General features: G+C 42.1%; 1 protein-coding gene across 1 annotated transcript; it reads right to left on the bottom strand.

Moving 5' to 3' along the window:
- Positions 1–2,400: 2,400 nt before the first annotated feature.
- LOC141107260 (ankyrin repeat and SOCS box protein 12-like) lies at positions 2,401–17,904 on the bottom strand. Its single transcript, XM_073597961.1, has 3 exons — positions 17,762–17,904; positions 12,257–13,086; positions 2,401–3,951 (listed from the first exon to the last, which is right to left on the bottom strand). The coding sequence occupies exons 2-3, from the start codon at positions 13,068–13,070 to the stop codon at positions 3,818–3,820; spliced, it is 948 nt and encodes a 315-aa protein (XP_073454062.1). The 5' UTR covers positions 13,071–13,086; positions 17,762–17,904; the 3' UTR covers positions 2,401–3,817.
- Positions 17,905–26,597: the final 8,693 nt, after the last annotated feature.

Below are 26,597 nucleotides of genomic sequence, written 5' to 3'. Positions count from 1 at the left end.
GAGATGTTCAAAGCTTAGGATTTTTTTATAACCCAACCCTGCTTTAAACTTCACAACTTTATCCCCGAACCTGTCTGGTGTGTTCCTTTGCCTTCATGATGCTGTTTGTTCATTAAGGTTCTCTAACAAACCTCCGAGGGCTTCTCAGAACAGCTGTATTTATACTGAGATTAAATTACACACAGGTGGACTCTATTTACTAATTAAGTGACTTCTGAAGGCAATTAATTCCACTAGATTTTAGTTAGGGGTATCAGAGTAAAGGGGGCTGAATACAAATGCATGCCACACTTTTCACATATTTATTTGTAAAAAAAATTGAAAACCATTTATCATTTTCCTTTCGCTTTACAATTATGTGCCGCTTTGTGTTAGTCAATCACATAGAGTCCCAATAAAATACATTTACGCTTTCTGGTTGTAACATGACAAACTGTGGAAAATTTGAAGGGGTATAAATACTTTTTCAAGGCACTGCATGGACTGGTATACGCTTTGGGTCATCTGTGAAGGATATTTTTAGACTTCTATCAAAAAATGATTGTATATTATTTGACAGAATATGAGTAAATGCGGTAAACATTGTCTGCAATAAATAAAGGGACGCCGGAGCTGATGCGCGTGGCCAGCAGCGGCGATGTCCGCCGGCCACCCGCGATTGCTCCACAGAGAGCCAGAACAGGGATCTGACAATGTAAGCAGACAGATCCCCGTTCTGACAGGGGAGAAGAGACAGATCTGCTGTTCCTAGTGATTAGGAACAACAATCTCTCCCCTCCTTCAGTCAGTCCCACCCCCCCACAGTTAGAAACACCTCCCAGGGAACACATTTAGCCCCTTGATCACCCCCTAGTGTTGACCCCTTCCCTGCCAGTGACATTTACACAGTAATCAGTGCATTTTTATAGCACTGATCGCTGTATAAATGTCAGTGGTCCCAAAAATGTGTCAAAAGTGTCTGATCTGTCTGGCGCAATGTCGCAGTCCCGCTAAAAATTGCAGATCACCACCATTACTAGTAAAAAAAAAAAAAAGATAATAAAAATGCCATAAATATATCCCCTATTTTGCAGACGCTATATCTTTTGTGCAAACCAATCAATATATGCTCATTGCGATTTTTTTTTTTTTTTTACCAACAATATGTAGAAGAATAAATTTTGGCTTAAGCTGATGAAGAAAAAAATTGTTTTTATTTTTGCTCTTTTTTGTTTATAGCGCAAAAATACACGACATGCTCAGAGAAGTTAGCCAGCAGCAGTTAACCAGTCTGCCAGCAGTTAAAGTGGTTGTAAAACTCAGACATGAAATATGAACAAAGCATATCCCTCTATAGTGTGTACTTCTCTCATTCCAGAGCAGAGTATCATCTCTATCTGCTGCCTCATTCCTCTGCTATCGGCATAAAACACTTCTAACTAATTTTCTGACACCAAGAGATAAAAAGGTACTGGGGAGGGCGCTGCAACAGGCAGTCTGTGATTGACAGCCTCAGCTCTGTTCCTGGGTGCGGTGTGAAGAAGGGTGTGTCCCTTCCCTCCAATCAGCTCTCCTCACTGAGCTCTGCAGAGTGTAACCTTAGCACCGTGCCCCCTGCTTTCTGAAACCTCACACAAGATTTATAAGTTCTGGTGTTTGAATGAATGTAGAGAAGAGGAGACTGCTGGCTATTTAAGGACAGACTGAATGCTGGTATAACAGAGAGGTACTGTAGGTTCCCATTAACATACCAACTTGCCTTGAAAAATCCTGTTTATCAATCTGAAAGGAACAAACTAAATGCTTTAGATAGACTTTAACCACTTAAGGACCGGAAGGATTTGCCACCTGCGTCACTTTAACTGACAATTCAGCTGTCCTGCGACAATGTACCAAAACAAAATCGATGTAAATCTCTAAAATTTATACCCAACTACTATCACATGTACAAGCTCCTGACCTTTCACCCTGCAGGGAGGGGTGGGAGCGAGATGTTGGTCCCATTGACGGTGAACAGTGGGATCAGATTCTTGTAGTGGGACCATTGGTGTCGATGTCTGCGGCGCAGAGGCTGTCACACCAGTTTATATTGCAATGAGTATACCGTACACCTGTACAGCTACATAAATGGGGTAGACGAGAGACCTTCCATATGTCCGAAATGTCAGGCTCACCCGGGTGACCTCATCCATATGCTCTGGAGATGCCCCAAGTTGGTGTGATATTGGAACAGAATTGTCACTAAAAATTAACAATGTATACCAGATTCAGCTAGCGGTGGACCCGTTGACGTGTCTGCTGGGGAGTCTCAATGAGGAACTGTACCCCCCTCCGGTGTACATCGCCCTCATGAGGCTCTTATACCTAGCTAGGAAGCTGATTGCCCGACTTTGGCTTTCGGCACAGGCCCCGAAGGAAGTACAGTGGATCCAAATGGTTAATGCCATCCTCATCCGAGAACAGAACACCTACCATCATAGGAAATCACCTAAAAAATGTATAAGCATGGCAGAGTTGGTTGAACTCCCCAGAGGTGGCACCCCCGCAGATTGCTCTAGACAGGTTACTAATGGGATAGGTGGTTTCCTGCACTCACTTCAGGTGACTATATGAGACTATGGGTGACTATGGGTGCCTTTTTTTTATAACACAATGTAATGGCTGTATACTATATACTATACTATACTATACTATACTATACTATACCAGTTGGACTGACCTTTTCTTTTTTATTTTATTTTATTTTTCTTCTTTTCTGCTTGTTGTTCTGTTTGATTGTTTGCACTTTCCTTTCCAAGAGAGCTTGGAACTCAGGGTGTTATGCAATGCTTCTCAGTCACTTGCTAGATGAGTCGGCTATACAGTTACTATCATTCATGTAATGCTATGAGGATTGAAACTCCTGTATTTCATGGATTGTATACCTATGCAACTGCCCCTATTTAATGTCTTGTGTTCTATTCAATAAAAATCTATTTTGTTGATTAAAAAAAAAAAAAAAAGTACAAACTCTAAAACGTGCACAATAAGGTTGTCTGCCAGCCAGTGAGTGGCAGCTTTAAAATGGGTGAGCCATCTCACACATCATTAAAGTGGCTTTGTTTAAAGATTACAATCAAGATCTAAGCTGAAGCATGCTTTAAGATGTACTTTGAAAATGCAGGGAAAAGCAGTAAGCTTATTTGCTACCTTTAAAAGCCTCACATACTGTACTTATCCTTCACTCCATTGCTGCTCCATTCAGTTTCTGGAAGTGAAAAGAGATACCTGGATTTTCCAGGATGCATATGGCTCACTTCCTTTCATACCAGGTAGGAGCACATGTGCTTGATGGTTGGCCACTGTGACACCCAACCACCCAACACTCACATGAAGATGGCGGGAGCATCCTTAGCCTTGTGTAAACACCCAAGTTTCAATGCTAAACACACTCTAGGGTTATTTAATGAACACCAGGGTGATGCCAATCTGGAGTGCAGAGTGCGGGATAGATTTCACACCTCCTCACCCCAATTCTTTACTCCTCAAAGATCCAAAAGCTGTTCTTGTTTGATCAATAAAGTAGTATTTTATTGCACACCTTTTAGAATTTGTAAAACACAATTTCAAGGATTGATGTCGTTGAAGGCACTGGACAGCTTTACTCCTTAGGAAATAGTAGATGTTAATGTATTGTAAAGTAGTCCTTTTATTACATCCACCTTTTGTATGGACAAAACCACACAGTTTAGAATTCTAATTATGCCGTTCCATGTTTAAATCCTCTGCTTAGTGACAAATTATGACCTGCTAACTTTTCAAGTCTTTTCCTTGGTGTTTCTGCCATTACAGGATTCCATCATGTCTGGTGCATGAGATATCTGATCATAGTTTGAGGAATCCCCAGTTGGTCAAGAAGATGTGTTTTTCCTGCTTGTCTCAGCAACTTCAGGATGGTCAGGCGACACTGTGACATCAAAGACTTTGGGTGCACTGTAAAGAGATTGCAAACAGGCAAAGGTGTGTTTTTTTTAAATCATTATTAGTTTTACTTTTGAAGGTACAATTTGGTAGAAATAATGTCTCTAAAATGCACGAAGGGAAAATAGACTTGACTGTTAAAAGTGGCTTAGTTGCCAGTCTGGTATTCCAGAAACACTGTCCTTCCTTCAGTTTGAATGTGTGCAGTGGCGGAACTACCGCCATAGAGACCCACGCAGGCGCTATGGGGTCCGGGGAGGATGATGAATGCATACTATACTTGCCAACTTTTTTTTTCCTTGCCGCTGCTAGAGGTCCACGGCACTGGTCATTTCTGTCTCCGTCACCATTTTACAGAAGACCAGCTAAGGAAGAACCAAGAGGCGGAGCCCGGATGGCAATAAAAGCGGCTGCAATAGAAATGGAGCTCCATTTCTATTGGCTGCTTTCTTGCCACCCAAGCTCCTCCTCCTGGTTCTGTAAAAGGCACGGAGACGAGCACGGTGAGTCCTGAGCGGTGCTGAGGCCCGATGGAGAGTCCTGGGTCCCGGTGCTGCACTATCCCTGTCTGAGTGAGACTCAGCTGTCTCTCTCACTGGCTGCCTCCTATTACATCGTGCCACCCAGAGAGTCAGTGACAGTCTGAGCAAGTAACGGGTGGCTGCACGCCCAGGTGCATGAATGGGGGGGGTCTGTACTCCTGGGGGGTGAATTGTCCTGGGGGGTCTGTACTCCTGGGAGGGTGAATTGTCCTGGGGGGGTCTGTACTCCTGGGGGGTGAATTGTCCTGGGGGGTCTGTACTCCTGGGGGGTGAATTGTCCTGGGGGGGTCTGTACTCCTGGGGGGTGAATTGTCCTGGGGGTCTGTACTCCTGGGGGGTTATTTGTCCTGGGGGGTCTGTACTCCTGGGGGGGTGAATTGTCCTGGGGGTCTGTACTCCTGGGGGGTGAATTGTCCTGGGGGGTCTGTACTCCTGGGGGGGTGAATTGTCTTGGGGGGTCTGTAGAGATGGGGGGGTTATCTTGGGGGTCTGTACTCCTGGAGGGGGTCTATACAGATGGAGGGGGTTGGGTTGTCCTGGGGGGATCTGTACAGATGGGGCTGGTGTGTCTAGGGGGGCTCTGTACTGATGGAGGAGGGGGGTGGTTTATCCTGAGGCAGATCTATACTGATGAAGGGGGGTCTATACTGATGGAGGAGGGTCTGTACTGAGGGAGGACTATGGGGGGAGGGGGGTAACGCCATGTTTTTCCGCACTGGGTGACACCAACCCTAGTGACGCTACTGGTAACTGGGGACAGCTGATGTAAGGAGGGACTCTACTGGGAATGCCTGATGTAAGGATGGACTCTACTGGGAATGCCTGATGTAAGGAGGGACTCCACTGGGATTGCCTGATGTAAGGAGGGACTCTACTGGGGGCACCTGATGTAAGGAGGGACTCTACTGGGAATGCCTGATGTAAGGAGGGACTCTACTGGGGGCACCTGATGTAAGGAGGGACTCCACTGGGATTGCCTGATGTAAGGAGGGACTCTACTGGGAATGCCTGATGCAAGGAGGGACTCTACTGGGAATGCCTGATGTAAGGAGGGACTCTACTGGGAATGCCTGATGTAAGGAGGGACTCTATTGGGGACACCTGATGGCATCTGGTGGCAGGCGACGTGGCAAGTGACACACTCGGGGCTCCCACTGATTCTGCATTATGGTGAGTTGAACTATTTTATTTTATATTACAATGTAATAATAGAAATAATGCGCTTTAATCATCCTGACACCATAACAACCATGGTGCCGTGATGATTGAAACGCTAACACCAGGTGTTTGGAGTATCTTTATCTGCTGATTGTTAAACTTTCTGGAATACACATATTGCTAGTGTGGTGTAGGATCTGGGCCTGCTGTCCCTCCATTCCTCTTTTTCCTTCTCTCTCTTTTCTCTTTTCTTTCTTTCTTTCTTTCTTTCTTTCTTTCTTTCTTTCTTTCTTTCTTTCTTTCTTTCTTTCTTTCTTTCTTTCTTTCTTTCTTTCTTTCTTTCTTTCTTTCTTTCTTTCTTTCTTTCTCCATCCCTCATTCATCTGAGACTCGAACCACACCCCCTTTGAGCTACAACATTTAAGCCACGCTCACTATTTAATTTAAGCCCTGCCATTTTTTTGTGGGGGGGGGCTGTTTGCAGGGGGGGCCCATACAACATTTTGCTATGGGGCCCTGTGATTTCTAGTTACGCCCCTGAATGTGTGGCTCCCTGTAGCTGACATATATACTGATGACATAACCTCCAAGCTCCTTCTGCTCAGCTCCTGTCATCTTGCAAGCTCCTTGGCCCTTAAAGCAGAACTTTACACATAACAACTTAAGAAAAAATAATGTTCTTTGGCAAGGAATATACATTCCACATTAATAATTACTGTATTAAAGGAGTAGTAAAGGCAAAAGGTTTTTTTTATCTTAATGCATTCTATGCATTAAGATAAAAAACCTTCTGTGTGTAGCGGCCCCCCAGCACCCCCCAACACTTACCCTGAGCCCCTTCTCTGTCCAACGATGTCCATGATTCCCACTCAGCCGTCCGGCACTCTCCTCCTAATTGGCTGGGGCACAGCTGCGGCACCATTGGCTCCCACGGCTGTCAATCAAAGTCAGTCAGCCAATCGGGGAAAGAGGGGGCGGTGCCAAATGACAGCTGCGTGTCTGAATGGACACACAGGGCTGCAGCTCAGGTGCCCCCATAGCAAGCTGCTGGTCTATAGGGGCCAGGGGTGGACTGACTATTCGGGCACTGCCCAAGGGCCCCATGCCACTAAGGGGCCCCATCAGGGTTGCCAGCCTCAATAAAACCAGGGACAGTATGTAAAATTCTGTGTTTTTTGCAAAATCCCAAGATTATAGCTGCCTCGCCTCTCCAGTACCTTTTCAGTGTGTGTATGTATAGTCTGTGTGTGTATACTGTGTGTGTATATTGTGTGTCTGTGTGTGTATACTGTGTGGCCCCATAATCTATTGCCTGGGGGCCCCATAATCTCCTATTGTCTGGGGGCCCCATAACCTCCTATTGCCCGGGGGCCCCATAATCTTCTCCTATTGCCCGGGGGCCCCATAATCTCCTATTGCCCAGGGGCCCCATGAGTTGTCAGTCTGCCCCTGATAGGGGCACTTGTCAGGAGGGAGGGGCCAGGAACAGTGAAGAGGGACCCAAGAAGACGAGGATCTGGGCTGCTCTGTGTAAAACCAACTGCACAGAGGGGGTAAGTATAACATGTTTGTTTTTTTTTGTTTTTTTAAAGCGAGACTTAACAACTACTTTAAGGTTGTACTGATACCAGTATCGATGCTGATACTAAGCATTTGCACGAGTATCTGTACTCATGCAAATGCTCTGATACCTGAAACCGATACCTTTGTGGTGCAATCTGAGCCCATACAAAATGAATGGTCTCAAATTGCACTGCAAAGAATCAAATGTGATTTGAACAGGAATGCGGTGTGTTTTCTGCTCGAATCACATGCGGTTTTCTTCACCACTCTTGTGTGAACCCAGATTTGTCATAACGACTTCAGCATAGGTTCAGCCAAGAGCGAGAAAACCCCATGCGATTTGCACAGGAATCGCAGCACATTCCTGTTCAAATTGCATGCACTTATTTGCAGTGCGATTTGAGCCCATACATTTTGTATGGGCTCAAATCGCACCACAAATGTATCAGTAATCACTATAGACAAGTATTTAAGCACAAGTATCGGTACTCGTACTCGCCCATTAAAAAAACGCCATCCGTGCAACCCTAATAATTATGCTACCAAAATTAGTGTGTGCTGTATACTTCCTCCAGCATTGTTCCTGCTTCTTCTTGCTGGAGGCTGCCATTTTGCCGAAGCCCAGAGCTCCAGCAGTAAATCATAAAGTGGAACTAAACCCATTGATTTAATGGTTTCAAAAAACAGTTACATTCCTGGAATGCCAGAATTGCTAACTGTCACATTTGCTTGTGTTCTCAACCAAACTGTAAAACCATCAAATGGTTGGTGTCATAACTGATCACATGTGCAGTACCATGGCAGTTGCAGATCAATCAGAAGCAGCTTCTTTGGCTGTAAAGGATAGGAGGGATTCATTCTGTTTTAAGGCTGTCAGCAGATCGGCCTCTACAAACTCAGCAGTGGCTAAAAATGGAGAGCAACTGAGCATGTGCAGAGCAGGGTGAGACAGTGTATTCCTGGGTTTTAAACAGTATAGGCACTTATTTTTAATGTTGTTATACCTGCAAATGCCTCCCCATTGACTGTCCTGCACTGATCTTGTGTCCAAAGGACAGGTATGGCCAATTACTTGAGTACTTGGCTCCCAATATCTTTCAGTGGTTGTATGGCCCGCTATGCTGGCGATACACTGGTGGTCGGGTCTCCTCTCAAATGCATATAAAACAGCACAGTAGTGCTTAAAGGTTCACCTTTACCAAAAAACTGGCAATGCAGAAAAGGGGCATCTGTAGACATAAGCAAACTGCACAGCTTTGACAAACCTTGAATAATGTTCTTGGTCATTTACATACCTAAGACTAGTAGATTTAGATGGACTTTAGATAAGTGACTAACAAATTAAAATCTAACTCCAACTAACACTTAAAGTAGAACTATTGGCAAAACTTTTTTTCCATTTTGGATGGAGTAAGGGAGGGTTATAACCCCTGTCAGATTTTTTTTCGCCATCTGTGTCCCATTGCAGAGATTTCCCTTAATTTCCTGTTCCATAGCCAAACAGAAAATGAGAGAGGAAATCCCTGCAAATTAAGGGAATTCCTCCCCCCCCCCCCCAGGTCACCAAAACTAGTATCCCCATTGGAAGTCTTCCCCTCTATTGCTGTTTCTGGGGACAATCCAAAATTTGGGATTTTCTTTTACTTTCACTTTCATTGATAATGGTAACCAGGACAAAAAGAGAGAGCGAATCTCCCTAATGGGGGGCACGGAGAGCAACAGAAACATGACAGGGGTTCTCATCCCTCTCCACTCTATCCAAAAAAAAGGTTTTGCCTTTAGTTATACTTTAACCACTTGCTGAGCGCCTACAGCATATTTACTGCAGCAGGGTGGCTCTATTGCGCGAAATCACATACTTGTAATCATTTCATGCAATTGCCACTCGATCGTGCACTGATTGCACACAGGGGATGCCAATAAGTGGGTCTAGCGCACCCGATGTCTGCTGGCCACCCACGATCATTGCCGGGAGAGGAAGAACGATGATCTGCCTATGTAAACAAGGCAGATAGCTATTCTGATGGGAGAAGATGGAGATATTGTGTTCCTGCTAAGCAGGGACACTGATCTCTGTCTTCCCCCAGTCAGAGCAGACCCCCACAGTTAGCAAGCACTCCTAGGGAGACATTTAACCCTTTGATCGCCTCTAATGTTAACCCCTTTCCTGCCAGTGTCATTAGTACAGTAACACTGCATATTTTTAGCATTGATCACTGTATTAGTGTTACTGGTCCCCAAAAAGTGTCAAAAGTGTCAGTTAGGTGTCAAATTTGTTCGCCGCAATGTCGCAGTCCTGCTAAAAAATCGCTGATCACTGCCATTACTAGTAAAAAAAAAAATAAAAATTCCATAAAAATATCCCATAATTTGTAGACACTATAACTTTTGCACAAACCATCAATATATGCTTATTGGGATTTTTTTTACCAAAAATACATAGCTGAAAACATATTGGCCTAAACTGATGAAGAAATTAGATTTTTTTTTTTTTTTTTTTTTAGAATTTTTTTATTGGATATGTTTTATTGCAGAAAGTAAAAAATATTGTTTTTTTTTTTCGAAATTGTTGCTCTTTTTTTGTCTATAGGGCAAAAAATAAAACCCACAGAGGTGATCAAATACCACCAAAAGAAAGCTCTATTTGTGGGGAAAAAGGACATAAATTTTATTTGGGTACAGTGTCACATGACTGCGCAATTGTCAGTTAAATTAATGTAGTGCCGTATCGCAAAAAATGGCCTGGTCATTAAGGGGGTAAAACTTTCCAGGGCTGAGGTGGTTAAGCAGGTACAGAAACACATTTTTTTTCCTTTGGGGAAAAGGGTTTTAACTAAATGAATAAAAGCTGACCTTATATTCACAGATTTCTAAAGTCACAAGGAATGCTTTACAAAATAAAATGACAGTGAAATGTCTTGGATTTAAGCTGCAAGTTCCTGTGTCAGGGCCATCTATCATACAATCAGCTACAGAATTGCTCTCCATATTGTTAGATTGTTTTTGCTAAAAAAATATGAATTGCAGTCAATGAAAGCTCTGTATCACTTTAATTTCAGAGATTGGTCCCTCAAAGTGTAGTAGAGTTTTGCAGTGGTTGCAATTAACTACAGAATAGATAGATTCAGTAGCTGCTCATTGTATCCAGTATACCTGGTCATCATCCATAGCTTCATAGACATGTAGTGTGTTCAGCTACAGTTTCTAAAATTCAAATCAATATCTATGTCTCTATGGATCCTAGGCCCAGGCTGTACATCAAGATGACTTCTACCCAACAAAGGTATGAATAAACCCTGACCCTGCTTTCTATTAAACCAACTAGTCATTCAACTGCCCACTATACTTTTGGGTGTATCACAGTTGAATCACAGAGTGTGGACTTAGCTCAATTAACAGAATGGGCTTAATCTCAACTTGAACAGTCAATCACCATGTACAGCCTGGGCCTAAATCTGGCCAAACACTAGTAGATTTTTGAATTAACATTTATAGGAAAATTCTCATCAGTACATTCGATGACTTGAAAATTCCATTTGATAGTAATTCAAACATTTTGTTTGCATTTAACATTCAATTTAGGAGTGAATGCAATGTCCGGAACATAAAATACATACACTCTTAGAAATCTGGAAATTTCCATCCTGCTCCTTCTGATTTTCTGATCACTGCAATTGAAAATGAATATCTCTTTGACCCCACTAATGATTTGAAAATTGAACTTTCTTAGAGAAAAAAATTTCAAACGAAATTATACTAGTGTATGGCCAGCTCAAGATCCAAAGGACTTCATAGGGACACAGGGATTTATTTGAAGATGCTACCACTGCATTGGAATGGTGTCTGTGATAGACGCCAGTTATGGTGTTGTGCCTCCAGTATCATCAATGTGCTTTGCATTGTGAATGGCAAAACAGAGGAAGGGGGCGGAGGCACGACACCCAAACTATTGCCTGCAGTAGACATATATTAGGCATGTGTGGGTTGTGTATTACATAAATATTACAGGTACAGACATCCCACTAGATGATATAAAAAAAAAATATTTTAAAGACTGGGATTTTAATGGTACTCAATTCAACATAAACACACCTACCTATTTTCTCTTATTAATATTAAAGTAATCCTAAAGGATAAAATGAAATGTTTAAAAATAACAAACATGTTATACTTATCTGCTCTGTGCAATGATTTTGCACAGAGCAGTGCCAGCTCTTCTCTTCTCGGGTCCCCCGCTGGCGCTCCTGGCCCATCCCCCCTGCTGAGTGCCTCCATAGCAAGCCGCTTTCTATGGGATCACGTGTGTGCTTGCTCCCAAGCCGGCTCTGTGTGTCCATAAGACACACAAAACGTGGCTTGGCCCTGTCCCCACTCCCTTCTTACTGGCTGTGATTGACAGCCAATGGCTCCCACTGCTGTGTCTGAGCCAATAAGGAGAGAGAGAGCCTCTGCTTTTGTGCACATGGCTGGATCCAGATTGGCTCAGGTAAGTATTTAGGGGGAGCTGGGGGGGGGGGGCGCTGCTTGCAGAAGGTTTTTTACCTTAATGCAGAGAATGCATTAAGGTAAAAAAAACCTTGTGCCTTTATAACCACTTAAATATTTAAATAGTTTAAATATGGTGGTAGGCATATATTGAATTCTGTATCATTAAAGTCCAAGTCTTTAAAATTGGTTCTTGTGTTCTTTTGAATATTGTTTCCAATACACCATCCCTGGCTTTCCCAGATCCAGCTCAGCAGGGCTTAGAAACAGTTACTTAAGTGTAAGATCACCTACGGATTAAACACCTATTTAAAATGTTGACATGTGACAACTGTCTTAAATGGAACTCTCTTCACTTTGCAGAGATTTTCTCTAATTTCCTGTTGCATCAACAGGACAGGAAGTGAAGGTAATTCTTTCCTGTGAGACACAGCACAAATTTACCTAATATGGGGTTTTAGCCCTTCCCAACATAATCCAAAACTAAAAAGTTACATTTTGGCTATAAGACTTTCCTTTTTGATACATAGGAAACAATGTTGTGTAAGTACTCAAATGTTAGCAATTACCTCTTTCTCTAGCTAAAAGCTCCATTGCCTCAGGATTAGGGAATGACTTAGCAATGTTGAGGTCAGGCAAGTATACATTTGCTCCATAATCAATAAGTAACTTTACAAATGATGTCATGCACCCATGTTTCAGGCATATATCCAGCACAGTTTTAGGTTGCTTAATCCTTTGTAGTATTTTCTCATCAGTACAGTTGTAGTTGGGGTCAGCACCATAAAAAAGCATAGTTCTAAAGCACTCCAAGTGGCCATACACAGCTGAGAGGTATAGTGGTCCTGTAGAAATGGTGTTGCTTGCTGCCCAGTCAGGTAATTTGCACTTGATATTAGGATCCGCACCATATTTCAAGAGCTCCCTTAAAATGCTGATGTTGCCTTCCCTGGAAGCTGTCAGAACAGGAGAGCCATTATTGTAGACACTTCCAGAAGGGCAAGCCCCAGCTTTAAGTAATTCTCTGACACAATCAAAATGTCCAGCACTGACGGCAGCAAAGAGAGGAGTTTGAGCCTTCACATCCAGTATGTCCACTTCTGCTCCACTGGCCAAGAGAATCTTTAGACAATCCAGGGAGCCTTTGGAGGCAGCAAGGCGAAGGGGTGTTACTGGAACACCCCATCCACTACGACTGTTCAGATATTTCTTATACTTCTCATCAGAGAGCAGAAAAGCTAAATATTGCGAATTATCCATAGCCACGGCCAAATGTAGCTCACGACTTTCTTCTAATGCCTCCTCGTCTTCTTTAGGTTTTAACATGGCAAAAATTTTTGTGATATCCATGACACTCATTTTTAGACATCTGCAGAAAACCATTGTCAGAATGAAAGAGCTACAAGATAAAACACAAAAAGAATATTACACACATTGTTTTTGTGGCCTTCCACAAAAGGGAAAACAGCGGCTTTGCTTAAAACTAATGTGAGAAAATCTATTTCAGGAAAAGTCCCAAGCAAAGAATGTGTGTAAGATGAGCTGAATATGTTTTACTCAGTTTCATTCACTCCAGAGAGGGAGGGCAGCCTGGGTGGATGCCTGCTGCTGGGACACTGGGCCACACACAATTTCTAATAACAGATTTCTCCAATCCACACAAATGAGGTAGATGGAGGTAGAAGGAGAATGTTCTCTGACAGCAAGACCCAACAATTCACTGCAGCTGCTGAATCCAAAAGTTATCCAGCATATCTGTTTGACAGACGACAATGAAACAATCCAATTCTGTTGAGCAGGGACAACCACACACTGATCGAAATTCCACTAGTTTCTGCTGAACCAGACAAATTTTGATCAGGGTATAGCCAGCCTTAGGGATTGGGTGTTGTGGTTTAAAAGGAGCATGTTGCTCTCTCCCTCAAAGAAATTGTCTGTCCAAAGCACTCAGCATCTTTGACTCTTATGCCCTGTACACACGATAGGATTTTCCGACAACAAAATCGTGGATTTTTTTCAGAAGGATGTTGGCTCCAACTTGTCTTGCATACACACGGTCACACAAATGTTGTCGGAAATTCCGAACGTCAAGAACACGGTGACGTACAACACGTATGACGAACCGAGAAAAATGAAGTTCAATACCCAGTGCGGCTCTTCTGCTTGATTCTGATCGGAATTTCCAACAACAATTTTTGTTGTAGGAAAATTTGAGAACCTGCTCTCAAACATTTGTTGGCGGAAATTCCGCCAACAAATGTTCTATGGAGCATACAAACGGTCGGACTTTCCAACAATAAGCTCACATCCAACATTTGTTGTCGGAAAATCCTATCGTGTGTACAGGGCATTACTAATCAGGGTAGAAATCTGTGCAGGGATAAATTGTAGGATGCTTTGGCTAAAATATCCTTTTATAAATGTATTTAAAGAGTGCAATGTCTGATAACAAGATAGTGTTACAAGACACATCATATTGGTTTGTTTCAGAGTGAAGAAGCAACACAATAAATTGTTACATCATAATGATCATACCTTAAACAATTCAGATTAAACATCACAGATGTACAATAAATGGTATAGCAGGAAGACTTTTTTTTACTAGAGTGTATGGCACTATGGGGTGCCTTCTGGGTTCTTCAGGATTGCCTTGGTAAAATGGCAAAAAATTGCCTCAAATCATCGAAAAATTGTCAACAAGCAGGCAGGTGGATCAAACTTGCCTTTTTTTTTTCTTTTTTCTTTTTTTTTACACAAAGCTACAGGTTTTAATTGTGAAGCATTACAACTTTGGACACCATGCAGGCATTTTAACAACCAATGATGAAATAGGTTGATAAGGAGCACATCGAGTGCCTTTTGTCCCTCTCCATCAGCACTGGGGTCACATTAGCTGAATGAGGGAGAGAAACTGAGGGAAATGATAAACACTGGAATGCTAGTCAGTACCAGTGTGAAAAGGTGTAGTTGGTGTAGTTGCGTTGTAAAATAAATTGCGTCCAATGTTGGGTATCCTACATGTGCTGATGTCACTGCATAATGTAAACAATTAGTTGTTTTAGTTTTGTTTTTTTACATTTTAAAATGGCGTGCCTCAAGAATTTTAAAGGGTGTTTTGACAGAAACAAGGTTTAGAAACACTGGTTTAGCATAGTATTTGTCTTATTTGAGACTGCATCAGGGTTTATCATTAATTTACAAAATTTTTCCTATTGTTAAAGAAGAAACAAGTGAAAAAGGGCATTTAAAGGGTGTCTTGACTGAAATAAGGTTTAGAAACACTGGTTTAGCATAGTATTTGTCTTATTTGAGACTGCTTCAGGGTTTATTATTAATTTAAACATTTTTTCTAGTCCTTAAAGAAGAAACAAGTGGAAAAGGGCATCCCCACACATTATGTTGTAGGATTGGGAGCATGGCACTTTGGGGTGTCAACTTTTTAAAGGAAATAATGAGATGGAGAATGGCAAAGATTACGAATGGGGTTAAAAGATGGAAAAAAGAGGGGAAGGACAGGAAACAGGGCTACAGGCAGAAGAAGAAATTAGGTTGAAGGAGCGGGGGAAGGACAAAAAGAGACAGGGAGGGAATAGCCGGTAGGGTGGAAGGGAAACAAGGGTACTTTCCTGCTCTTCAATGTTACATGGGTAAGGTGGATGCAAGCAGGGATAGATAATTGAAGGAGTATTTATGTTCTATGCAGTAGACACACCTCTGTCTGAAGGCTTCTTCAGTTCCTTTAATTGTAGAGACAAAATCTTTCATGAGTTTTCTGTCATCAATTTTTGCAAACTATTGTGGAACAGTAGGAAGTTCCTATCTACACCAAAGTGTAGGGCTGCATGCTCTTGTTTACTACAGTAGATGGACTTCCTGCAAAACGTTTGTGAGAAATGGACATTCCCAAAAAATATGGAGGAGAGCGACACTACTCTCTCCACGATGAGAACAGGATGGGGAGAGAATTCAGAGAATGCAATACACTAGGGACCCTGCACCATCATGTCATTATAATATATATTATAATATATATATAATTCCTGGTATTTGTTACTGATGGATGCTGAACTGAGATTTCCTGGCTTTTATGCTTATGTGGGACAAATGTGCAGTCCAGGAATTCTGACCTACCTACCTCTGACCTCTCTAGCTGTATGCTAGAGGTCTAAAGTACTGAGACTACAGGCAACCAAGCAACTAGCATTTTGAGGGAAGTCAGCAGCAGTATCATCCATACATAGCCAAATTTTTGTGTATGACTGCTGACTTTGGAACTCCACGTTTTTGATAGAGTATGGAAGGGTTAGAACCTCTGTCAGGTTTTTAATGCTATATGTGTCCTGCTGAACAGATTTCCATTCTTGTTGTGTGGTCAGGTCCGAAAATGAAGGGAAATATCTTTAACAAGAACCCAGACAAAACTGAAAAGGCTTTTTGAAGAGTGAATAAGGGTGGAAACCTCTTTCAAATATATCTTGCTTACTGTGTCACCATTGGGGAGATTCAGCCTAATGACATGTCACAAGACCCTGCACCCCTGACACCATACTAACCAGCTACTTGGTCTTCTGGCCTTGTCTATGTACACTCACATCCCCTCCACTTTACTACTACCCTGTCCTTGTTATGGGTGGGACAACCAGGAGGCTCATGGGATAGGAGGGGCCAGTGTCACCAACAAGATGACCCCCCCCCCCCCATTGTGCAAATATCAAACAGGTTTGTGGTGGTTGCTTCCTCCCACAGGTCTCACTATTGGAGTCACCCATGACATTGATGGGTCTGTAGTAAGGTGGATGGGGTGAGATGGCACAGAGGTAGATCCAAAAGACCAAGAAGCTGATTGGTAATTGTGTGCTGGATTTCAAGAGTGTGGGGGCATTGTATAAGGATCACATATAGTGTTAAGCACCTGAAGACACTTGCTAATCATTGTAAATCCTAAAAAGTCCATATTTAAATTGGCACATAATCTGACTGGAATGTTCATAATACTGTATGAGTACAACTGTTTGACCTGTGAAATGACTCCCTAGTTGGTCCATCATTGGTTTTCCCCAGCTGATTACTGCTGCATTTGCATTTCTATGAACTAGTCTTTTGATAGATTTGCCTGTCTGGGGTCAGATCTTCTGACCCTCATGTCTATTGGCACCTTTAGTTCCCTACTGTATATTTTATGTAAAGACTAGTCAGATTTTGCAGCAGGAGAAATTGAATGTGGACTGTTTAGAATTAGATCATTGCATGATCAGCATATGATCTAAATAATAGATTTAGATGTAGCAGCTCAAATGTTTTTTTTCCCTATTCATTCATTTTCATAATTTTTCATCACAAATTCATGATTAGTAGACAGCAGCATACAAATTCCCATGTAGTAAAGCCTAAATATAAATCAAACTACAAGAACCTATGAACTTTTTACTTTTTTAATCATTATGGTATGTTTGATGAAGTTTTCAGCAAGCATGGTTAGCTGTTCATTTTTTTAAGCCACTGCAGGTCCCAGTATATCCTGGCCAAATACAGGCCATGATGGAACTTGTAGTTCCTCAGACTTATAAGACCCCCTTGTTGCTTGCTTATTAAATCACAGCTATAGTTCTACATATATCACTGTAAGACCTATTTCTAAGCATGCATATCATACAGGCTATATGTTCCTAATACTGTATAATGCTAGGTATAATATCATTATAACGCCTAACTACCATAAGATTTGGTATTTTCCATATTTGTTGCAGTGAAAAGTGTTTCTTTTGATACTCCCTTCACAGCCCTCATTGTATAACATATGGAAACATAAAGATGCAACTATTTTTCATAAAAACAACTTTCTGCTTATCAGATTTTAATATAGGTACATTTGGAATTAAGTGCAGTACATTAGGTGTGCAATGAGGCTTGGTTAGCCAGTATATTTTCAGTACAAATTAGAATAGCAATACTAAAGACTAACACATCAAATTGCAATGATCCATAGTACATAACACAACATAACTAAAATAATGGTTACCCACTGCAGATAAATACATATGTACCAAGATTAGTAAAATCTGGGCTTATCTTACCTGTATAAGCTTTGTGTAAGGTTATTTATGTGCAGGTCTGATGTACCATCTTTGCATTCTTGCCTTGTATACAAATGTTATCCAGCAAATTCACAAGGACTCCAACAAGTGTGGAAATGTAACTGGGTGTGATTAAACTCTTCCAACAAATGGATAAGGGACAGAGCTCCTGCTAAAAATAATGCTGGAGAGGTCGTGTTTGCTATGTCCATTCTTGGGCTGTTGACCTCACTGGAAGGGTATATATAGAGAGGTGCCTGGCAGGTGCTCTTGTCTGTTTTGGTCTGAATTGTATGATAGGGTGTAGTGACATTGTTCTAAACAGCTGTAGTAACCTAACCCAGCTACGGCAATGTACCTACAGATTAATCCAAACTCATTATGTTCTGTATTGTAATATACTGTATACATATCTCCCAGCCAGCCCTGATTTAGGTGGACTCTCCCTCTTTCCTCCTCCAATGTGCCTTTATCAGCTGGATATATAGTACTCTCTGAAAAAGAGCAACTTTGGGAAAAATCCAAAATGACATATATGATGCAGTCTGTCACTAACATTAACACATTTTTCTGAGTCCCCTGTAACATAATTGTATTAACTGCTCATCCTGCCAGTAATGCCCCGTACACACGGTCGGATTTTCCGATGGAAAATGTGTGATAGGACCTTGTTGTCGGAAATTCCGACCATGTGTGGGCTCCATCACACATTTTCCATCGGATTTTCCGACACACAAAGTTTGAGAGCAGGATATAAAATTTTCCAACAACAAAATCCGTTGTCGGAAATTCCGATCGTGTGTACACAAATCCGACTCGCAAAGTGCCACGCATGCTCAGAATAAATAAAGAGATGAAAGCTATTGGCCACTGACCCGTTTAGTCCCGAAGTACGTATTTTACGTCACCGCGTTCAGAACGATCGGATTTTCCGACAACTTTGTGTGACAGTGTGTATGCAAGACAAGTTTGAGCCAACATCCGTCGGAAAAAATCCTAGGATTTTGTTGTCGGAATGTCCGAACAAAGTCCGACCGTGTGTAAGGGGCATAAGTCTGTTACTTTTCAATTTTCTTTAACAGACCAAGCTGTCCAGCAAAAGTGTCAGTTAGAGGGTTGAGGCAAAGTATTTAACATTGACAGGGGTGCTTACAATGGTCCTCTTTTTTGCATTTATGTAAAACCTTTATCCCCAAATGAATAGAAAAAGTTGTTGTTGTAACTGCTTAGCCACTGCTTAGCCACTTTAGGACCGCCTGCCATTTGGCGGCGGCAGAATGGCACTGCTGGGCCAAACGCCATAGCTGTATGGCGCTCGTGCCCACGGCTACTGGGCGCACGCGCACGCCCCCACAGTGCCCACGGCGATCGGATTTGTTACAGAACCGATCAGTCTTCAGGTCCAGGCCAATGATTTCTGGCCTGGACCTGCTGATTGGTTCTGGCGAATGAAATGCCTCCCCTGCCTGATTAAGTGTAAACACAGCCAGGGGAAGTGATGTCATCTCCCCTCGTGGAACTCTTTTCCGTTCCAGAGAGAGGACTCTAATGCTGCATACACATGATCGTTTTTCTCATCGGAAAAAGATATGACGGCTTTTCCGACGGGATTCCGCTCAAGTTTTCCTTGCATACACACGGTCACGCAAAAGTTAGCTGAAATTACGACCGTCAAGAACGCGGTGACATACAACACTACAACGAGCTTAGAAAATGACGTTCAATGCTTCCGAGCATGCGTCAAATTGTTTCTGAGCATGCGTAGGGATTTTGCGCATTGGAATTGCCACAGACGATCGCATTTTCGGATAGGAACTTTTCCCAATGGAAAAATTGAGAGCATGCTCTCAATCTTTTGCTGGCTAGAATTCCACGAGCAAAAGACTGATGGAGCATTTTCTGACGAAAAACTCTCATCGGTCTTTTGCGGGCCGAAATTCCGACCGTGTGTACGCGGCATAACAGTGAGTTGGACAACACTACACTAACACCAGTACACGTAGGTACACTTGTCATCCTTCGTTCACTCCCCCCAGTTAACCCCTTTACTCCCTGTCACAGTGTCACCAAGTGCAGTTTTCAGATTTTTCACTGATCACTGTACTGGTGTCATTTGTGACGCTAATCAGCGTTAGGGCAGTTAGTAGTAGGCCTAGGTACCCCACTAACCCCCCTAATAAAGGTTTAACCCCTTGATCGCTCCCCAGTTAACCCTTTCACCAGTGTCACTAATATAGTGTACAGATCTCTTTTCTGATTGCTGTATTTAGTGTCACGGGTGACGCTAGTTAGCCAGTTAGCTAGTTACTGTCACCGTCAGGTTTTTACAGCATCAGGGTACCCGCCATATATTGCCGAATAAAGGTTTAACCTCCTGATCCCCCCCAGTACAGATATTAGTGTCATCGTCAGCCCCAGGGGAGAGTCAGATTAGTGCCAGTAGTGCTAACACCATACAACTCCCTTACTAGTATAGTGTCTGAACTGATCAATATCTTTGATCTGATCAGATCTATACTAGCGTCCCCAGTAGTTTAGGGTTCCCGAAAAATAACGCAGCGTTAGTGGGATCAGCCCAGATACTTGCTAGCACCTGCGTTTAGCCCCTCCACCCAGCCCAACCCTGCCCAGCCCACATAAGTGAAGTATCAATCGATCACTGTCACTTACAAAACACAACACACATAACTGCAGCGAGTCAGGCCTGATCCCTGTAAACGCTAACAGTTTTTTCGGTAGCGTTTGAAGCAGTTGCTGACAATCAGATGCTCTTTTTTCCTGTGAGTTTCACTAGTTGTACCAGTAAATTTAGAGGCCACAATGTCCAATCGAAGGTACACTAATGAAGAGGCCTACACGTTTCTGAGCATGACAGATGAAAGTGAAGAGGAAGTCACCCATCTGCAGGATTCAGGTTCAGAATACAATCCAGTAGACAGCAGCAGCACCCTGACAGATAGCTCTGACGACGGAGTAGTGGTCCCTGCCAAGGTCAGGCGTACCCGACCCCGTTCTTCTTCTGTTGTTGAGGTGCAAGAACTGCAGGGCTCTCGTATGGAGCCAGTACTAGTGCCACTCATCCTTCTGGTGAACTGGCAAGCATCAGCGGCCTAGTACATCCTGGTTGTACATCCAGCACTGCAGTAACACTTGGTGACATGGCAAGTCCCAAAAGTGCAGTTGAAGCTGGTGCGGTGGCTAGCACAAGTAGTGTCCCGCAGCCACCAAGAAGACAAACACAGGCCCATCAAGCCCATAGTGCCCTTCCCGCTGCATTTGCCAATCCGAATTGGGAGCCCACCACTTCTGCAGCGCCCGTACTTCCCCCATTCACTGGCCAACCCGGAATTGAGGTGGAAACAGTTGATTTTACGTCACTTGATTTTTATTCGCTGTTTTTAACGGAAGATCTCTATAGATCTATTGTGGACCAAAGCAATTTGTATGCTGGTCAATTCATCACCGCTAATCTCCAGTTGACCCTTGCCAGAGATTGGAAACCTATTACAGTCTCCGAATTTAAGACCTTTCTGGTCCTATCCCTCCTCATAGGCATAGTTAAAAAAAGTGAGTTATGGTCATATTGGTCCACTGACCCAATTCACCATATGCCCGTGTTCTCTGCATCCATGGCCAGGACACGATACAAGCAGATCCTACGGTTCATGCATTTTAATGACAATGAACTCTGTTGTCCTCGTGGAGACCCTGAATACGATCGGCTCTACAAAATTCGGCCCCTCGTAAACCACTTCAACTAACAGTTTGCAGCCTTGTTTACTCCCGATCAAGTTGTCTGCGTTGATGAGTCCCTGATTAAATTTTCTGCCCGCTTGTCTATCAAACAGTATCATCCCAGCAAGTGTGCCAGATATGGGGTCAAGATGTAAAAGCTCTGTGACAGGGCAACAGGCTATACATATAGTTTTATGGTTTACGAGGGAAAAGATAGTCACGTGGAGCCTGAGAACTACCCAAACTACATAGGGAGCGCTGGTAAGATTGTGTGGGACTTGGTGTCACCCTTATTCGGAAAGGGGTACCACTTGTACATGGACAGTTATTACACAAGCATGCCACTTTTTGGTCACTTGTTTGATCATAGAATTGGCGCATGTGGCACCATGCGATCTAATCGCCGGGGCTTACCCCAGCAACTTGTAGAGTCCCGTCTTAGACTGGGGAGAGAGCCTGCTTGAAGTGTAATAATTTGCTCACAGTGAAGTGGAGGAATAATCAGAATGTTTTCGTTCTGTCCTCCCTTCACGCAGATATGGCTGTCCAAATTCCAACTGCGACTGGTGTTGTTGAGAAAAACCCTCTGTCTCCACGAATACAACCTAAATATGGGAGGGGTGGACCTCAACGACCAGTTGTTGGTGCCGTACCTAATTGCCCGTAAGGCCAGACACTGGTACAAAAAAGTGTCTGTATACCTATTTCAATTGGCTCTGCTGAACGCTTATGTGCTATACAAAGCTTCAGGATGAACTGGATCCTTCCTTAAATTCCAGGAAGAGATCATCACAGCCCTTCTGTTTCCAGATGGGGCTGTGGCCCAATTTGCCAATGCAAATGCAGTGAGCTGGCTGCATGAGAGGCACTTCCCAGAAGTGCTCTGTAGTACCTCAGGCCAAAGAACACCCCAAAAAAGATGTTGTGTCTGTAGGAAACGTGGATACAGGCGTGACACACACTTTTATTGTCCCTCCTGTCCTAACCAACCTGGTCTCTGCATTGGTGCATGTTTCCAACGTTACCACACACTAGTTGAGTATTAGCGTAGAGTACAGCACTGTACAGTAATAGGACACACTTTCACAGGGTCTGCAAAGATGCCATCGCATTTTTAGAGACCCAAACCTGGAACCTTTACAATTACAGTTACAAAAAAAATTGTAAAATAAATAAATAAATAAAAAATTATAAAATAAAAAAGCCAAAAATAGTTGTTGTTTTATTGTTCTTCTCTCTCTCTATTCTCTCTCTATTGTTCTGCTCTGTTTCACTGTATTTTATAACTGCAATGTTTTAATGTTACGTTTTATCATCTTTACTTTGCAGGTATGTAATTCTTTTATACTTTACTGTTTACTGTGTTTTATTGTTAACCATTATTTTCTTTGTAGGTATGCCATTCAGCTGCAGCACTGATTTATTAATCTTGACAGCAACAGTGTTTTCTCTCACGATACGTAAATCAGTGACTCCATCGTTGTAGGAGGTGATTTCACCACCACAGTTAAAAAAAGAGCATGTATGCCGAAGCATGGGGGCAGGGGTGGAGGGGTGATTAAAAAAAAAAAATGGTGCATGCATGCCCATCATTAGAAGTGGGTGGATGCAGGGCGGTATTCTAATGGTGGGCATATCCACCAATCAATCTCATTTTTTCGTTCAGCCCACAGGCTGCATGAAAAAAAAGAACATTACAATATATGCCCAACAAGGGCCAGCAACGTACTGGTATGTTGCTGGACTTTGAGTGGTTATACCAGAATGATGCCTGCAAGTTTAGGTATCATCTTGGTATCGTTCTTTTCAGCCAGCGGTCGGCTTTCATGTAAAAGCAATCCTAGTGGCTAATTAGTCGCTAGACTGCTTTTACAAGCAGTGGGAGAGAACATTACCTCCCGTTGTCTTCCATGTTTTTTTTGGGCTCTCCTGTCTCACCGGGGAACCTGATAATGCAGCTGGTGGTTCCGCCAGCTGACCATAGAGCTGATTGGAGACCAGAATGGCTCCAATCATCTCTATGGCCTAAGAAACCGGAAGCTAAGAGCATTTCATTACTTCGGTTTCGGATTGATATAAACAGCATCATTGGGAAATTGGGAAAGCATCTTATCACACCAATCTTGGTGTGGTCAGATGCTTTGAGGGCAGAGGAGAGAGCTAGAGTCTAATAGACCCCAATTTTTTTTTAAAGAGTACCTGTCACTACCTATTGCTAATAAAAATTATATAAAAAAAATAAAGTAACAGTGTAAAAATAAAATAAAAAAGCAAAATAAATAATAAAACAAAAAACAAAAAAAACCCACCCCTGTCCCCCCATGCTTATGCGCAAAGGCGAGCACAAGTGTCGGTCTTGTGTCATATGTAAACAGCAATTGCACCATGCATATGAGGTATCACCACGAACGTCAGAACGAGGGCAGTAATTTTAGCAGACCTCCTCTGTAAATCTAAAGTGGTAACCTGTAAAGGCTTTTAAAGGCTTTTAAAAATGTATGTAGTTTGTCACCTCTGCACGGTTGTGCACAATTTTAAAACATGTCGTGTTTGGTATCTATGTACTCGGCATAATATCATCTTTTATATTTTACCAAACATTTGGGCAATATAGTGTGTTTTAGTGCATTAAAATTAAAAAAAGTGTTTTTTTTCCCCAAAAAATTGTTTGAAAAATTGCCGCGCAAATACTGTGTGGAAAAAAAAATGCAACACCCACCATTTTAATCTGTAGGGTCTTTGCTTTAAAAATATATATAATGTTTGAGGGTTCAAAGTAATTTTCTAGCAAAAAATAAAATATTTTTTCATCTAAAAAAGTTTCAGGTTAGAAGAGTGGGTGATGTGTGGCATAAGCTTCTAATGTTGTGCATAAAATACCAGGACAGTTCAACCCCCCCCCCCCCCCATCCACCCCAAGCTATTTGCTGATAGCCATGCTGAGTCCATGGAATATTTTATATTTTGCCACAAATTTCGGGAAAATTACAATAATTTTTTTTTTTAGGCAGTGAGGAGTGAAATCAAAAATGTACGCCCTTAAAAAGCCTGAAGACAGTGAATGGTTTTCGGGGTCCTGTATGCATCTAGACTGCCAACAAGTCTCACATGTGGTATCCCTGTACTCAGGAGAAGTAGAAGAATGTATTTTGGGGTGTAATTCCACATATGCCCACGGCATGTTTGAGCAATATATCATTTAGTGACAACTTTGTGAAAAAAAAAAATAATTATTGTCATTTTCCCGAAACTTGTGGCAAAATATAAAATATTCCATGGACTCAACATGTCTCTCAGCAAATAGCTTGGGGTGTCTACTTTCCAAAATGGGGTAATGGGGGGGGGGTTGTGCTATCTGGGAATTTCATGAATTTTTTTTTACCCGAGACATGTGGCTGAATGCTTTTTGGCCTAAACGTATGACTAAAATTGAGTTGTTTGTATTTTTTTTATAACAATAAGTAGAAAATATAACTTTTTTCAAAATTTTCAGTCTTTTTTCGTTTATATCGCAAAAAAAAATACTGCAAAGGTGATCAAATACCACCAAAAGAAATCTCTGTTTGTGGGAAAAAAAGGACACAAATTTTGTTTGGGTACAGCATTGCATGACCACGCAATTACCAGTTAAAGCAGCGCAGTGCCAAACTGTAAAAAGTGCTCTGGTCAGGAAGGAGGTAAAACCTTCCGGAGCTGAAGTGGTTAAAAATGTTGGACTTAGGTTTTGTTATTTATTCATGTAAAGTCCATCTAATCTACTAGTCTGTGTCAAACATCACCCTCTTCAGGTTCCATGCACACTAGCTTAAAGCGAAACTCCATTTTTGTTGACAAAAAAACATTCCCCTCTGGGTGATCAATGTACATTGCAAAGATTATAATAACCTTTGTTGCAGATTCCTACCTTTTGTTATTCTGATATACCTGTTTGTTCCTCTGTACTGAGGGAGTCTAATGGGAGTGGTTTCATAATTATCAGTTAGCTGTGCACCTGCAGAGCTCTAATGAGGAAAGCGGCGGGGTCAGCATCCCTTTAGACATGATTTCCCTTTGGGAGTATCTCACCAAAAATGACATTTTTGTTGCAGGAGATGCCTGAAACCTGACTTGTATCTTAAGCAGACTTCTGGAAAAATTGGTGAGCCAATTACACAAGCAGGAAATTATGTTTCTGGGGAGTGGTTTTTGGTCAGTACACATTCTGTAGGTAGTCATATTACATTGCATTTTCAGAAAATTACAGTGGCTGCAGATTGAAAAGGAAAGGTAATTTTTAATAACATTCAATTACAATATGACAATATGTCGCAATTGTATACGCTATATTATTTTTTCTTTATTTGATATTTTTTTCCCCACCCTTTAAGGTTACCCTTTAAAAATGCTCCTAGAAGCAGCTTTTGAGCATTTTTGTTATCCTATGTGCATACCTCCCAACTTTCTGAGATGGGAAAGAGGGACACCTATTAGCAAAAGTGTGTAGGCATAGAACACACCCCCTGCTACGCCTCTTAAAGAAGAATTAAATAAAAGAAAATGATTGGTTAAACCAACACATGCTTTTTTAACCACTACTATTCCTTTATATTGGCTTTTGAAATTTACAAATGCAGCAATTTAGAAATTGGATGAAAGGTTTAGCACTGTGTTACTGGCCAGATCAACAGGTGAAAATAAAGCTAAAAATACTAAAATGAATACAGCCACAACATCTAGGAATTGGTAAGCTGGAATACATTACATTTTTGTTTTTGGGTTTAAATATACTTTAAAGAAGAGTTCTGCCCACCCCTCTAAAAACTAAAAGTGAGCAGCTACACATATTGTAGCTGCTGACTTTTAACATTAGGACAATCCATCATCCGAAAATGGAAAGAGTATGACACAACTGCAAACCTGCCAACACATTGTCATCCACCTAAACTGACAGGCCGGGCAAGGAGAACATTATTCAGAGAAGCAGCCGAGAGGCCCATGGTAACTGTGGAGGAGCTGCAGAGATCCGCAGCTCAGGTGGGGGAATTTGTCCACAGGACAACTAATAGTCGTGCACTTCAGAAACCTGGCCTTTATGGAAGAGTGGCAAAAAGAAAGCCAATGT

Source organism: Aquarana catesbeiana, linkage group LG09, assembly GCF_042186555.1.
Source record: "Aquarana catesbeiana isolate 2022-GZ linkage group LG09, ASM4218655v1, whole genome shotgun sequence".
NCBI lineage: Eukaryota > Metazoa > Chordata > Amphibia > Anura > Ranidae > Aquarana > Aquarana catesbeiana.
This window is presented reverse-complemented; position numbering and strand designations above follow the sequence as displayed.

Bases quoted from the DNA above. Each gene is read 5' to 3' on its own strand.
- LOC141107260 (XM_073597961.1), bottom strand. From the start codon at position 13,070: ATGGTTTTCTGCAGATGTCTAAAAATGAGTGTCATGGATATCACAAAA. The intron at 3,952-12,256 runs GTAATTGCTAAC...ATCTCTTTACAG, and splicing joins GCTTTTAGCTAGAGAAAGAG to TGCACCCAAAGTCTTTGATG.